This window comes from Trachemys scripta, chromosome 4 (genome assembly GCF_013100865.1).
Source record: "Trachemys scripta elegans isolate TJP31775 chromosome 4, CAS_Tse_1.0, whole genome shotgun sequence".
Taxonomy (NCBI): domain Eukaryota; kingdom Metazoa; phylum Chordata; order Testudines; family Emydidae; genus Trachemys; species Trachemys scripta.
The window spans coordinates 107924071-107940907 of record NC_048301.1 but is presented as its reverse complement, the minus strand read 5'-3'; the positions used below and the strand labels follow the sequence as shown (position 1 = coordinate 107940907).

General features: G+C 39.2%; 1 protein-coding gene across 2 annotated transcripts in view; it reads right to left on the bottom strand.

The window, feature by feature from the left end:
• TOLLIP (toll interacting protein) overlaps nt 1–16837 on the bottom strand; it is a 46234-nt gene that overhangs the window by 5047 nt on the left and 24350 nt on the right. The window contains exon 6 of one of the 2 annotated variants that reach the window (XM_034770319.1): nt 9894–9914. The exons of the other annotated variant lie outside the window; for it this stretch is intronic. Coding sequence (XP_034626210.1) covers nt 9894–9914 — 21 coding nt within the window. The remainder of the gene's footprint in view (nt 1–9893; nt 9915–16837) is intronic. 2 annotated transcript variants of the gene reach the window in all.

Genomic DNA, 16837 nt, shown 5'->3' with positions numbered 1-16837 from the left:
GCCAGGCAAGCCGTGTTAGTTTTCCTTTGTTTTTCTCAACTTGTAAATGTACCTTTTACTAGAGTGTTTATCTTTGTTTGCTGTACTTTGAACCTGAGACTAGAGGGGAGTCCTCTGAGCTCTTTAAGTTTGATTACCCTGTAAGGTTAATTTCCAGACTGATTTTACAGAGATGATTTTTACCTTTTTCTTTAATTAAAAACCTTCTTTTTAAGAACCTGATTGATTTTTTCCTTGTTCAAGATCCAAGGGGTTTGGATCTTGATTCACCAGGAGTTGGTGGGAGGAAGGAGGGGAATGGTTAATTTCTCCTTGTTTTAAGATCCAAGGGGTTTGGATTTGTATTCACCAGGGATTTGGTGAAGGTTTTTCAAGGTTTCCCAGGAATGGAATCCATTGAAATGGTGGCAGCCGAACCAGAGCTAAGCTGGTAGTTAAGCTTAGAAGTTTTCATGCAGGCCCCTACATTTGTACCCTAAAGTTCAAAGTGGGGATCCAGCCTTGACAAATATGGAGAGGAATATTTAAAACCAGGGCTTTCTGAAACAAGTTCCTAAAAAATCATGCACACTCCATATAAAAAGTACATTTTTACCATCACCTGATGACCTTGTAAATAATTCAAATCATGCCTAAAGTTCAGAAACACAACTAAAAGAGTTGCACAGTTACAGTTTATTTTTATAAAGCTAATCTTGGTAGCCAAGGATGGTGCACTAAAGACCTTTGTAAAGAATTTTGTAATTATTTCAATTGATTGCATTCTAAACTATGGCATTGTTGTACAAGACATCATTTGACTAAAAAACTTTGACTGGGGAGTACTGGACACTACATCGGTTTCCTGCTTATGCAGCTTATAAAATAAAGAACCTTTTTGTATCAAACTTGGTTTTAAGTTAAAGTTAATTTGTTCTTCTGACCCTATTTTATTTTAAACTGGTATTCCAGGGATGTGATTTTTATTTAAAATGTCCCTCCATGATCTAGAATGTCAGGTGGTAGCTGTATTTGCAGCAGCATGGTCAAATCCAGAGAGTTTGAGCTGCTGAACAAGACTTATCAAGAAGAGCCAGCATACAAAAATTTGCAATGATTCATACTATCAGACATGTTAGTGATAGAGCCCTTATAACATAATTCCCATGTAACTGGTGTATCCTTTTGCACCAAGGATGCCTCTCCATGGGAGGGAATCCCAGTTACTAGGAAGAGACAAGTAATGGTAATGGAGGATTCAATCATTGGAAATATAGATAGCTGGATTTGTTATGACCAGGAGAACAGCATGGTCAATTGCCTGCCAGGCAAGAAGGTTACAGATCTCTCGAGACATCCAGACAAACTTATGTGCAGTGCTAGGGAGGAGCTGATGGCCATGATACATGTGGGTACCAATGACATAGAAAAATATAGGAGAGACGTCCTGGAGACCAAATTTAGGCTGCTAGGTAAGAGATTAAAGTCCAGAACTTACATGGTAGCATTCTCTGAAATGTTTCCAGTTTCATGTGCAGGGATAGGAAGAACCGCAGGGTCTCAATGCATGGATGATGTGATGGTGTAGGGAGAAGGGTTTTAGATTTATTAGGAACTGGGGAACTTTTGGGGAAAGGAGGAGCCTATACAGGAAGGACAGGTTCCACCTAACCAAAATGGAACTAAACTATTGGCATATAAAATTAAAAAGGTCAGAGGAGTTTTTAAACTAAGGGCTGAAGGAAAGCTGACAGGTGTGGAGGAGCATACGGTTCAGATAGAGACATCCTATAAGGGAGGATCTATTAATGGGGATTCTCTATAGCCTAGTAAAGAGGGAAAGATAGAAGTTGATAAAGTACAAGTAGGAACCGAGGAGAAACAGTCAAATGAGAGAGTCCCATTCAGTTACATGACATGACGGCAGACAACTAAAAAGTGACAAATTTTATAAGTGCATATACAAAAATGTTTGACGTCTAAATACTAAAATAGGTGACCTTGAGAGCCTGGTATTAAATAATGATATTGATTTAATAGGCATCACAGAAACTTGGTGGAATGACGACAATCAATGAGACACTAACACCAGGACACAAAATATATAGGAATGACAGCTCATGCTGGTAAGGGAATGGCAGTATATGAGAAAGAAAGCAGGGTCAAATATAGTAAAAATCTTAGATAAATCAAACTTGCTATAAAATCTCTTATTATTCAAGCATGGAATTTCTAATAGAGTATATCAGAAGGTATATACTACTGACCACCGGACCAGGATATTGATGGTGACTGTGAAATGCTCAGGGAGATCAGAGGTGCTATAAAAATAAGAAACTCAATAATGGGGGATTTCAACTATCCCCATATTGACTGGGTATATGTCGCCTCAGGACGGGATGCAAAAATTAAGTTTCTAGACACCATTAATGACTGCTTCGTGGAGCAGCTAGACCTGGAACCCACAAGGGGAGAGGCAATTCTTGATTTAGTCCATGATTTAGCATAGGATGTGGTCCAAGAAGTGAATACAGCTGAACCGCTCAGTAATAGCAACCATACTATAATTAAATTTAACACCCTGGTGTGTGGGGGGGGGAGGAGAGAGAGAGAAGAGGAAGGGGAGAATACCACAAAAGCCACCATGGTAGGTAGCATTTAACTTCAGAAAGGGGAACACCACAAAAACGAGGAAGCTAAATGGAAATTTAAAGGAATAGTCACAAGAGTGAAATGCCTTCAAGCTGCACGGGAACTTTTTATAAACATCATAAAAGAGGCTCAAATTAAAACAAATATGAAGAGGACCAAAAAAAGGCCACCATGCCTAAACAGAGTAAAAGCAGCATTTAGAAGCAAAAAGGCATATTTTAAAAATTAGAAGTCAAAGCCTACTGAGGAAACTAGAAAGGAACAAACTCTGGCAAATCAAGTATAATTAGATAGGCCAAAAAAGAATTTGAAGACCAACTAGCAAAAGACAAAATAAACCCAGCAAACACATTTTTAAGTACACTAGAACCAGGAAGTCTGCCAAACAGTCGGTGGGATCACTGGTCAATCAAGGTGCTAAAGGAGCACTCAAAAAAGACAATGCCATTGTGAAGACACTAAATGAATTCTTTGCATCAGTCTTCACTGCATAGGATGAGAGCCCAGGAGACTCCCACATCTGAGCCACTGTTTTTGGCTGACAAATCTGAGGAACTAGCCCAGACTGAGGTGTCAATACAGGAGGTCTTTGAACAAACTAATAAAATTAACAGTAATAAGTCACCAGGAACAGCTGGTATTCACCCAAGAGTTCTGAAAGAATTCAAATACGAAACTTCAGACCTACTAACTTTGGTATGTAAACCTGCAACTTAAATCAGCTTCTGTACCAGATGACTGGAGGACAGCTGATGTGACTCCAATTTTTTTTTAAAAAAGGCTCCAGAAGCAATCCTGGCAGTTACAGGCCAGTAAGCCTAACTTTGGTACCAGGCATATTGGTTGAAAATATAGCAAAGAAAAGACTTATCAGATGCATAGATAAACATGATTTGTTGGGAAAGTCAACACAGCTTTTGTAAAGGGAAATAAATTATTATTATTTGTTTGAGAGGGTCAAGCAAACATGTGGAAGAGTGATGCAGTGGATATAGTGTACTTAGACTTTCAGAAAGCCTTTGACAAGGTCCCTCACCAAAGGCTCTTAAGCAAAGTAAGCTGTCATGGGATAAGAGGGAAGGTCCTCTCATTAATCAGTAACTGGTTAAAAGACAGGAAACAAAGGGTAGGAATAAATGGTCAGTTTTCAGCAGGGAGAGAGGTGAATAATGGTGTATCCCACGGATCTGTACTGCAACAGTGCTGTTCAACATATCCATATACCATCTGAAAAGAGGGGTGAATAGTGAGATGGCAAAGTTTACAGACAATAAAAAAATTACTCAAGATAGTTAAGTTCAAAGCAGTCTGTGAAGAGTTACAAAGGGATCTCACAATACTGGGTGACGGGGCAACAAAATGGCAGATTAAATTCTATGTTGATAAATGCAAAGTAATGCACGTTGGAAAATATAGTCCTAACTATACATACAAAATGGGGTCTAAATTCAGACAAGAAAGTTTTTGGAGTCATCATGGATCTCTGAAAACACCTGATCAATGTGCAAGGACAGTCAAAAAGGTTAATGTTAGGAACCATTAGGAAAAAGATAGATAATAAAACAGAAAATATCAAAACAATACTCTATAAATCTATGGTAAGCCCACACCATGAATAGTGCATGCAGTTCTGGTTGCCCCATCTCAAAAGAGACAAACAGAAATGGAAAAGGTACAGAGAAGGTCAACAAAAATGATTAAACGTATGGAACAGATTCCACATGAGGTAAGATTAAAACAGACTGGGACTATTCAGCTTGGTAAAAAGATGACTAAGGGAGGAAATGATAGAGGTCTATAAAATCATGAATGGTGTGGAGAAAGTGAACAACACAACACAATCAAGGGTCACACAATGAAATTAATAGGCAGCAGGTTTAAATAAACAAAAGGAAATACTTCACATAATGCGCAGTTAATCTGTGGAACTCATTGCCAGGGGATGTTGTGCATGCCAAAACTATAACTGAATTCAAAAAAGAACTAAAAAAAGTTCCTGAAGGACAGGTCTAACAATGGCATTTGTCAAGATGGCCATGAATGCAGCCACATGCTCTGAGGGTCCCTAAGCCTCAGACTGCCAGATGCAGAGACTGGACACCAGGGGATGGATCACTTGATGACTACCCTGTTCTGTTCATTCCCTCTGAAGCACCTGGCATTGGTCACTGCTGCAAGACAGGATACTGGGCTAGATGAACCATTGGTCTGACTCAGTATGGCCTTTCTTATGTTGGGAATGCTGATAAAAGCCAGTAAAAGTTTTCCTTCCTTAAGAGACATCATCTTTGACCTTACTGATGATAAGACCTGACATTTTACCATTAAGAATTTTTGTAGATTTTGAAAGACTGAAATATAATAAAAGCAAGTGAATGAGGATCTCTTTAGTTGACATAGGCCTTCAGATATGTAAGAGAACTTACCAAAAATGAACTCCACCAAAAACTTGTCTCTACATCACAACCCTGAAGCAAGCAGGCAGGAAACCAGCCATTTGCACAAACTTTTCAGGAACTACATCTTTCAGTTAACATTTTGCTTTCCACTGCTCTTCTTTCCATAGAAGATTTGTGGATTAAGACCACGCTGCTTCATGAATATGGCCATACCTTAATAAAACGTAAGTCCTCCTGCTTTCCATAAACAAACCCAAGACATGCAAGAGTTAAACAAGAATCTTGTTCAGTTAGTGAACCCACATTTTCCAATGCACCACAAAGTGTTCCAATTCCAAACATTCCTCCTTTTTCAGTGATTTAAAAAGGTGTTTTGCTCCATTGCCTTCCTTTTTCAAAGACCTACATGAAAGCAATTTAAAACTCATCCACCTTAAGTAACCCATCACAAAGGCCCTTTTGGGGGGGGAGGGGTGGGGGGAGTTCCCCCATCCAGGAATATATCTGTGTTTATTACAAAAATATAAAAAACAGGTGGAGAATTGGTGCAAAAACTTTACTTCACAGCCTTCTAGATAAAAGTCCAGGTTAATATTGGGGGACAGGAAGAAAGGGAAAAAGACAATAGAGATAACTAAGAGAACTGAAAGTAAAAGCTATTTAATGCTGTGACTTATTTCATGAACTGTATATTAACAGTACATACACATATGCACCTGCATCTGTGCATGTGTATTTTCCACTACATTGCCTTACTTTAACAGACAGCGTCACATTTACATTTAGACTAATTTATTGTTAACAGACAGATCTAACGTAATATATTGGAGTCTTAACAGAATGTGCATTTTCATGTACTTCAATGGTCCAAAATTTGGATGAAAAATAAATCCATAAAATACAAAAATGAAGGGCCTTGCCCATCAGGCACCTTGCCCCATCCTAAATAAGCTTGACTTAGAACTGACAAACATCACAAACTAAATATACATGTCTAAAGCCTTCATCAGTGAAGATGGCTCCCGTGTAGCACAAGGAAGACAACACCATATATGGGTAAAGCAACCCAATCAAATATTTTGGTCTCTTACTATCACTGTCAAAAAAATAGTTGGGGTGCAAATGATCTCAAAACCTTAATTTTCAGCCTCAGGTTGTCTTTTAATAGAACACCAGTTTCTAGACACAGTTTGTAAAACTGTTTTAAAAGATTCATTAAAAAAAATAAAACAAAACAAAACAGATTCAGCATCAGGTGAATAGCACAACCAATAACCATCTTACTCAAGAAAGGCAGTATCACTCCAGTTAGTTTCTGAAGTGATTCACAAACAATAGAAACAGATCAGCTAATCCACAAATTTAAAGTTGTATGTCTTGTCACAGTCAGAATCACAAAGGCCTCAGGGTTTCCTTTCCTACTGTGTCATAAGAACGTATTAACTCTTGAATCAGACATTTGTAAAACCACTACTGAATAAATAAATATTCTCAACTTTAGAGTTTAATATATTTTTCTTTCCTCCATCTTCTCCCTCATTATTGCACAAACTGCAGACAAGTGTTTTTGAACATTTTGTATCACTTTAAATTCATTCGGTGCACAAAATTAGTCCAAGCACAACTACGTTGAGTACCATAAAACAAAGAGTGATATTTAAATACCATGATGAAAGTTTACTTTGTCTCATTTACTGTATATTCTCTATATAGTTTTTCAAAATTTAAAGAATACGTTTTTTTAAATAAAAATCAAATATCACTCCCAATTTACATGACAATCTTCCTGTTAAAGAATTAGATTTTTAAGATTGAGGTTTTTTTTTTTTTAACTAAAACTGCTTGACATATTAAGTAGCTTTAATTTTATAACTTCATTTAACATATACTGTGTAACAGCTCATTTTTCATTCACAAGCATAGACAGAAGATAATAGTATTAAACGTTTTCAGAGGAGCTGGAATTGCACACTGCCATTACGCTCTTGCTTCCAGTACTACATAGAAAGTATAAATTAAAAGTGGAGAGTCTGTTCTCTAAAGCATCAGCGTGACTGCAGTGGGAAACATGCTGGCACAAGCGATGACATTCCAAGAATATAAAAATGAACATGTAAAATAGCAAGTCAGTTGATAGCATATTGTGGTCATTTAAGAACAGCAGTAGAAGCAGCAAGGGGAAATTTTTTTATCCAGATTGTACACAATGCATTACACAAATATTTTGCGTCTTAGTTTTTAGTTCAGTCAAGTGCCTTATGGTCATTTCTTTTCCTCAAAAGTTTTAACAATGAAATATGACACTACATACAATAGCTCCTTGCAGGCTATACCATTTTAATAGTTCTGTGGAAATGCCACTGGGGGGAGCTTTTCGATGGCATCCAACTAATTTTTGCCTAATTCATTCATACCTTTGAAAATTTCCCAAAATGTTTGTTTTGTACAAAGACACACTTGTGTTGGGATTTTTGGTGTTAAAAACTATAGGCCATAATTTTATTTTTAGAACACCAAATTCTGTCTCAACATATCCAGTTATGGCATTAACTACAAAATGAACTGACATCTATGGAAAACATGAACATTCTCCAATCCCACAATAATTCTGGTGCTCTGGCAAGGCTAACTAAGATAGTAGAACCAAGCCAATCAAGTTGCTTTGTATTTTATTTACACCGTTTTATCTGGAATTCAGGATGCTAGTAAATGACATTTGATTTATTTAAGAAGAAATCTAGCCCTTCATGAAGGCACTGGACTGGACTTTTTAATACTAAGTTCAAATTGAGGATGTCACAATAGCTATTTGAGAGTTCAAAATTAAGGATTTGTCAGTGTATATCACTTTGACAAACTATTCAAGAGAAAGGGAGTCATCTGTTAAACCAGTGCCTTAGGCCTAGAGTCACAAAAATACCACAGTACCTAAACTCCAGACTTAAACACAGAATGAAGTGCCTAGGTGCAAAAGTCCCAGTTTTTGGCTTCAGTGCGATTCACAGAATTCATGCTGAATCCCGTAGGTTCCTAACCTCACTTGGCATCTAATTTTTTGCAATAAAAAGTTCCCTAGATGCCCGTTTCTGCCTCTGGGCATGCACACTGCTGCCTCACTCTAGGGGTCTGGGCACCTATCTCCCATCTAAGCAACAGAATGATTCACTAACCAGGAAAGACAGGTGTTCAACCAGCTATCTCGTGCACAGGGCCTAGTAAGCATCTCAGAAACAGCCTACCGGATTGGGCACCTCAGGCAAGTTCACACAAAACAGCTGAGGGAGGACCTCCCTCATAACTTGTAGCCCAGTGGTTAGGGTTCCACTGTGGATAAATAATTAGTCACTGTGAGGAGGGTGGGGGGGGAGGGGATAAGAGCACAGAGATGGACCTACACAAGCATGAGAATGATTCTATAGCTTGGTGGTTAAAGGACTCACCCAGGATGCGGTAGAGCCAGAGTCCAATCCCCTGCTCTAACAACTAATTATTCATCCACAGTGGAACTGCTTCAACAAAAGAAATGGAGGGATCCCCATATTATAATACCCCATAGCTCACTGGTTAGGGCACTCAGCTGAGAGGTGGCAGATGCCTGTTCAAATCTGTTTTCATCGGGGGGTTCCCATATCCCAGATGAGTACCTGACCACTGGGCTAAAAGTCAAGCTAGAGGTCCTCCTCCACTGGCTACCTTCTTGCAAAAACACCTGAGATGCTTAACTACAGTGTTCACAGCTGAAAATTGCTAGTAGAGATAGGCATCCCCTGCAGTCCAAACTGAGGCATCTATCTCAGTGAGAGGGGAGGGACTTAGCACATACCCATCTTACTGGCATCTCCCATTGGCTAGTTTGGATGGCTTCCTGTCTAGCATCCTGGCTTTTGTGAATAGTGGTCTAAGGCACTTCTCTCTCCCCATTCAATGTATAAGGAGCCTAAGTGCCTAACTCAGGCTTTGAGAATCAGCGTGTTCCTAGGTTCCCAAAAGTTAGGTGCTGCACGCCTCAGCATCACAATGCCGAAGTACTTTTGTGAATCTAAGCCCAGCTACCTTGAGTAGTGCTCACACAGAAATAGGCATCAGATGACATAGCTAAGACTAATAATTAAAACGAATATTGCTTCCAAAAGGCACATGGTGGTGAAAAAGTTTACCCATGAGAATGCAAGGTGTAAGGCTTCAGCCTGCTAAGGTAAGAGGGGTGGGGAAGGGAAAGAAAGAATAGGAAGCTTTGTCAATGTGTCACTGGAGAACCTGTTAGTACATGAGCTTCCAAGAAGTTTTTGAAGTCCCCTCCACTCCCACAGTAAAAAAACAAAAACTTAACAGTGGCAGGGGTTGGGATAGTCCTCTCTCCCTCTATAAAAAAGTTACACGTGCAAAATTAGTGCTTGTTGACATTAAGAATGGTTGCTACCTGAACTAACCCACAAGACTACTTGAACCAGATGCTGTCAATGACTTTGGAATTTGTTCTACATCTTTCCAGCACGGCTTGCCTTTGTGTATCGATGACTTTAGTATACAGGAAAACTTTACTACTTTCATGCTGTTTTAGTTTAAAAATCCTAAAACTAATAATTTTTAATCTGTAGACTACTATAACTAATCCCATTTATTTCTGAAGTCTCTGGAAAGAAAAAGAAAAAAAAAAACATTAAAAGACCATTAGCACCTGCAACAGGGCAAAGATGCTTTTGAATCTTAAAACAGATGTATTAAAACTGTTTTATTGTGACATCCAAGTGCAATGCTCTGTGGTACAATATGTCGTGTACAAACAAAAAGCAATTTCAATGAGCTCGTGCAAAGATTCTCGATCCAATATGGTGGGGTGAGATAAGAGCTCAGAAGACTTACCCAGAGCAAAGTACTCAAGCCCTGAGGATAGGTAGGAAAGGAATAAGACATGGAAAAGAAACATTAATCTACTTTTTACCAGGAAATGAACAGTTTACCCTCCAAGGATGAGAGTCAGGCAAATTCAGATACAAAGCTGTTAGACTATGGATCCCAGCCTTCATATTTCCAGTGTCTTTTAATTAGACGTACCTTGTTGCAACAGTCAGATCAGATTTCCTGAAGATATAGTGAGGTGGTTTACAGAAGTGGTGATCAGAAGGAAAGCTTTGTACCTAGACTGCAATTTCCTTGTGGCAGTGACTTTCTTTTCTCCATGAAAGGCAACATATCCTTATAGCACTGCATACAAATATTTAATACCGAAGTGGACTAAGAGCAAGGCGACTTGTAGATCTTAACAGACACAAGCTATTATACTAGCCCTCAGCTTTCATATTGTAATAGACTAGTTTTTTTTATTCCTATCAGAGAGCTTTTCATTAAAAAATGGTCACTGCAATCAGAGTTTACAATTTCAGAAGAATGAGTCTGCATAAATTAAGGCATCTCTTGTTAAGATGTGCAAGAAGGTGTAGGCACAATAAGCTAAGATTAGATTTGCCTCATTGGTAAGAGATACTCTATACCCTTGATGGAGCCCTAACGAGCCACTTTTAACATCTTGTAGTTCTGACTTAGGCTATGTCTACACCACACATCTTTTAGCAACACAGCTGTGCTGCTACAGCCGTGATGCTAAAAGTGAAGTGCAGTGTAGCCGCTGTTTGTCAGCAGGAGAGAGCTCTCCTGATGATAAACTTCCAGCCCCAATGAGCAGCGGTAGCTTTGTCAGCAGGAAAGCTCTCCTGCCGTCAAAGCGCTGCTCACACCAGCGTTTTTCATCTGCAAATGTGGGGGAAATGTTTTTTTCACACCCCTGAATGACAAGTTGTGTCATTCCGGTTCCAGTGTAGATAAAGCCTTAGTCAATCAGAAGTGAACTTCCTTTAGAGCCTATTAATGCTATTCCTTAGCTGGCTGTAGATGTTCTACTCAACGAAGCAAGCTCCTATTGCTTAGGGCTAGTCTACACTGGCAACATCAAAGCGCTACTGCGGCAGCGCTTTAACGTGGCTTGTGTAGTCGCGGCAGAGTTAAAAAAAACACCACCTGCACAAGGGTCGTGGCTCTCAGTGCTGGTGCACTATCTACACTAGCGCTTTACAGTGCTGAAACTTGCTGCGCTCAGGGGGGTGTTTTTTCACACCCGAGCAAGAAAGTTGCAGCACTGTAAAGTTTCAGCGTAGACAAGCTATAAGTCTACTACCTCTGCTAGACTACTAGCTCATCAGCCCAGTCATTTGAGAGTTAAGCACCTGAATACTTTTGAGGGTCTGGGCCTAAGTGACTGGGACTGAAGGTATATCACTCTGTAGATCATGTGCCTAGCTGAACTTGCATGACAGAGTTGAGGGGGAGCGGTTTGTTTGTTTTTTAAAAAACATAGTGCTTTGAAAGTTAGATGTTTCAGCAAAACACCAGTATAACCTCCACCACAGCTCCACTCTGCAAATCAAGGAGAGAACACTAGTCATTGGATGGCATAAAATGCTTTTCTTACTAACAAAAGTAATGTTCATAAGTGAAGTTAAAGATCATACAGAAATATTCTATTAGTATTTCTGCTCTAGACCAGTATTGCGCATCTCCCCCATCACAGCGTAAAAATGACCCCTTGTTACTCAACATTTTCTTCCTGTGTATATTTCGAGTCTCATCCACTTATTGTAGTGACAAACCATTTTTTCCCCTACTTTTTACTCCAGTGAGTTAGTACTACAAAGGCTGAGGGAGAGAGAGATTCTATTCTGGCTTGCACATCATGATTAACAGTCCTGCTTGCACTAAGTTCCAAATGCAGAGTCTTTTACTGATGAATGAACCAGAAAAATCATAGCTTGACTTTCAGATAACAGGTCGAGTTTGATTATAAAGTTATTTCTCATTTAAATTGAACAAATTGTGGAAGTCAGACATTTTTACAGTTTTTTTTTTAAAAGAATAGAAGTTTAACTTTTCTGAATAGACATTAAAACCCAAACACGAGGCAGTGTTTATTGCTATATTTCAGTCACCAAAAAAAGCCTTATCACCAAAACTTTCACTTAGGAATCAGTCTACAAGATGATTGCTGGAACAGAATGACACCTAGTGGCTATTTACTTAATTGCAGATGTAGTTCACTGGGAGAAATTAAGGGTATGTCTACACTGCAATTAAAAATCCTGTGGCTTACCCAGCTGATTCAGGCTCACAGGGCTCAAGCTGCAGCGCTGTTTAATTGCCGCGTAGATGTTCAGGCACAAGCTGGAGCCGAGGCTCTAAGACCCTGAGAGGTGGGAGGAGCCCAGAGCTCAGGCTGTATCCCAGGATCCCTACACCACAATTAAACAGCCCCTTAGCCCAAGTCAACTAGCACCGGCCAGGCACAGGTGTCTAACTGCAGTGTAGACAAACACTTTATAAACCCCATTGTGTAAGATTTTCTCTTTATGATTCCCATTAAGGGGAATGGGACAAGCATGGCTAAATGCCTTGTGGTCTTGGATTCACTTTGAAGGCAAGGGAACTTCTTGAGAAGAAGTGCCAATTGGGGCATCCGACCTATGTCCTTCCAATCTCACTCAAGTAAACAGAGGATGTAACCCCTCTGATATTTAGTTCCTTCCACTAACAATATGTTGTCAGACTCCACAATCTTGAGTGAGATAACAGTAACTATCTTCTTCAAAACACATTCTACATGGACTCCCCACTGCAGGCAATTGACAAGAAGAGACTTTCTGAGGCATGTATTTGAGGCCTGGTAAAATGTACCTTTAATATGTCATGAACGAGTGGAGAGATTCTGATCTGCTTGGAAATTTTTACCGTTCCCTAGCATGTGAAGATAATGCTACAAACAAGACAGTCATCTAGGTGTTTTACAAAGCCCTGGTCAGGCAGTAACTTAAAACCTTACTAACAAAGTAGCCTAGCTTTCCCTGCTGATAAGTTGTTTATGTGGAAATCACAGGTCACCTTCAACAAGAATTTGAAATGCAGGTATACCTTTATCTTATCATTCTGGAACACTATATATAATGGCTGAACCATTAATACATAGCTCTCACTCTTCAAGCCAACATGATCATGACCAGAAATGCAGTCTTCAAAGACAGATGGTCCAGGAAACATTTGAGCTGCTAAAATTGTGTTTGTAGGCACCACACAAGTCCCAGAATGGGGGTAACTCCTGAACAATAGGCAACACAATGACATAATTATGTTCAGTTCATGTAGGATTAGAGAATATAGTGGAATCTTGCACCAGTGAAATTGTAAGCCAGGTGCATTCTGACCAAACTGAAGGAGAGATTAGGTTGCTTGATGTAAAACAAGTAGTTCACAATAAAAGATTAACAGAATAATAATGAAGTTCAGATCCTTTAATCTTGCCCAGACAGAGAACCAGGTCCATTTCACAGAACGTGAATTTTCGGGTGGAATATTTCCTCCTTTCAAGTAGAATTTTCTGGTCTTTTCAAATTCAATCTAAACTGTTCAACTAACCAACCACTAGGCAAAGAGCTCAAATCAGGATGTAAAAGCTTCTGGGTAAGGAGATCTGACAAACTGAGCAGAGAAAGAAAGATTGGAAGTTCTAGCACGCCAGAGTACAAAACCCAATGAATCCAAAATGGGGTTCTACAGCTCCATGGGTGATGTTCCCATCATCTCTAACGTGCTGTGGAATGAAAGAAATATCTCACTCCAGTTAGTGAAGATCTCCTGTTGGGATATTTTAAAACAATACTGTCTATCCCTAGGAGATTGAGAACTATGGGCGTGCTGTAATGGACACACCAATCCAAAATTTCATAGCCTTCTACCATAAGTATGGATGATGATGATGATGATATGGTAAAATTATGCATAATTCACAGCAGTGTTAATGGAAAAAATAGATAATTTCATGATATGGTCATTGCGACCTTGCGGACTATGCTGCCATGCATTAACAGTTCATTAGTTCACTTTGAGCTAGTCCTGTTTGAAACAGGACTAGGTTAAAGCAAACTAAAACAGCAGCTGATCAAAGTGAACTAAAAAACTGTTAATGTGCAGCAGCAAGGTCCATATAAGTGGCAAAATTTACAGATTCTGTGATAATGTTGACCACCGTGACATAGTCATATCCTTAAGCAATAAGCAGGCTCCGCCCTTGTAGTTATACATGGTAGTATCATCTCTTAAAATCTGGAGAGAACACCCTTCAGTAAAAGTGAAATGGAATTGAACACTATAAACAAGTTATTCGGTCCAAGACCCCCTGGTCTGAGGTAATGTCATTCTAGGAACTCTTTCCTTGTTCCTACACTGCAGATGAAACTGAACTTGCAGAGGCTGAGATATCATCACTCATAAGGACAAGATGGTAGTGGTCAATAAGGGTATGCTGATTCACCCCTTGAGTTGTCCAAAAAGCTGAGGGATTCCAAAGTGTAGCATTAGTAGGTTTAAAGTATCATCTAGAGCGGAGACAAGTAAATAGCACTTGAGGGGAAGGGACTCCAGGAGTAGCTTTAATTGTATCCTGGATACTGGCATATCGATTACTCTTTACATTCAGTATCTCTCTACTCTGCTCTGTTCTCTGTTCTGACTCAGATTCTGTACAAGCTTCCAGAGATTATCAAATGCAAACTTGGAAAGATGCCATGTGCAAAATGAACTGAATTAAAAAAAAAAAAGTTGATTTGGAATTCAAACCCCCTAAAAAAAAAAATCAGAAGCATTTAATAAAAACCATTAAACTGTTCATAATATTTTTCTTCTAAGTCACCTTTGGAGTCTTTTTTTTTTTTTTAAATACACAGTGGAAAAATCTGACATTTGTTAAATAAAGAAAGCAATTCATGATGGTCTGAAAAATAAAGAATTGTTTAAGTAGAGAAGCAGGATTTCCTAATACTTTCATTCACAGTAATAACTGAAGCAACAAGTTAACTCTGAAAACAAATGCAGCAGTAATGAGTACAGTGCTACATACAAGTGTTCCATAGCCATGGCATAAGTGTGCTACACCACCCATACCAGTACAGGTATGTTACCAGATAAGGACACTTCTATACTACACAAATATGAGTTAGGAAATTAGACGTTTAATATAGGAAATAAATAAGGTCATATGCACTAAATCTCAGATTTCTGTACTTTTCTGCTTTGAAAAGTTTCACCAATAAAAGTTCTTCAAAAGATTTTTTTAAAATATTTTCAAATTAAAGTGGAAAGGGGCAGACAACACTAGATGGTGTGCACATCAGAGTACAGAAAAGCACTAATCTTTCAACTCTGAGGAAAGCTTAGTTCGCTTGTGACAATGAGTCTCAGGTCAGATCTACATTACAGACTTCCGCTAATACAGGTCAGGGACCACATGTCTTCAAACCCCTGTGCTTTTAATGGTATAACTTGTTTTGTTGGTAGGGGCTAGTTTTACTACACAAGTGCAAAGCACAACTTTGCCACTATAGCTGCATTCGCACCAGTACTTTGCTAGTATAGTATACCAGTATTCAGTGCTCAATTTGTGCCAGGGCTAAGCCCCAGCACCTCTGGGCTTGGCAGTACATTGCCCTGGCATCTCTGGGCTTGCCACATCAGTTATGAAAGTAAAAAAATTGCTTGAACCCCAGCACCTCTTTCATTACAAATTAAGCACTGCCAGAGCACTCTTAGTGGAGGCATGGTCCTTACTACAACATGCAATAGGACTGGGCCAGACAGGCTAGCATTGCAATTTTTTGTAGAGCTGTTTGAGAAATTCTGTACAGCATTCAGTTGTAATCTCCCAGGACCCATTCACACCCTCTTGTTCGTGGCGCACTGAAATTCACAAGTACTGTATATGAAGTATTTTTTTTATGACATTAATGATTTTGAAGCTACAATAAGAAAAATATTAAATTCTAATTGAAACATGCAAGAACTACATATGCATTTGGTTTACATCATAATGGAATTGCACTTCAGAGTATATGAATTATAGTCAAAACTAGGTAGCTGGCTGATTAAATGAAGTCTAACACTCAATTAAATGGCATTTCTCTGTAACACAATAACTTTTGAATGCTGGAACTGATGAATTCCAAGATTTCAGAGAATGCTCTCCCAGTGGACAGAACCCCACTGATTTTTTTTTTTTGAGGGGGGGAGAATCAAAGCTGAAAGGAAGAAGTGGGGCACATGCAGTTTCAGCATCTGGTTAGCAGAGCCAGCAGCTTCAACCACCTTTCTTAGTTGTCTATAGATCAAAGAACCAGTTGCTGGTAGCCATTAAACACGTTGCTACATAACAATACCCTTCCTCCTCCCCATTTTTAGTTCCTGATACAGTTTAAAATGTTGCTGCCCTGAAAGACTTCTTCCTCAAGATTGAAAGAAAATGAGAGTGGAAAGGAGAAGGTAGTGGTGCACAAAGAGCCCCTGGCTTGGGGGACCCAGAACCACCAGCATGAGGGAGGGAACTGTGTTGCAAGGGGGTTCCTTAACAAGGGGGAAGTGAAAGAATGCCAGAGTCCCTATTGGGTGCAATGCACTAGGACTACTAAAGCAACAAAGTGTGCAAACCTCTAGTACACTCACTGTTTAATGCTTCAATCTTTTGTATGTGCAGTTATTTCAACGGTCTTGTACACATTACTACTGTGGAGTAAATTTGCTTCCACATCCAGGTAACCCAGATTCCTGATGGAATTTAAGCTTCATATTAACTTTAATAAATGAGTTTGGAATCAGAATTTGGGTTCAACCCTTGGTGCTATGATCACTGAACTTTTGATGAGCTTAAACTTAACCCAGACTTGATGTCTCTGTCTGAACTTTTAACCAAAGCTCTGACCTGCGAACTACTCATGACA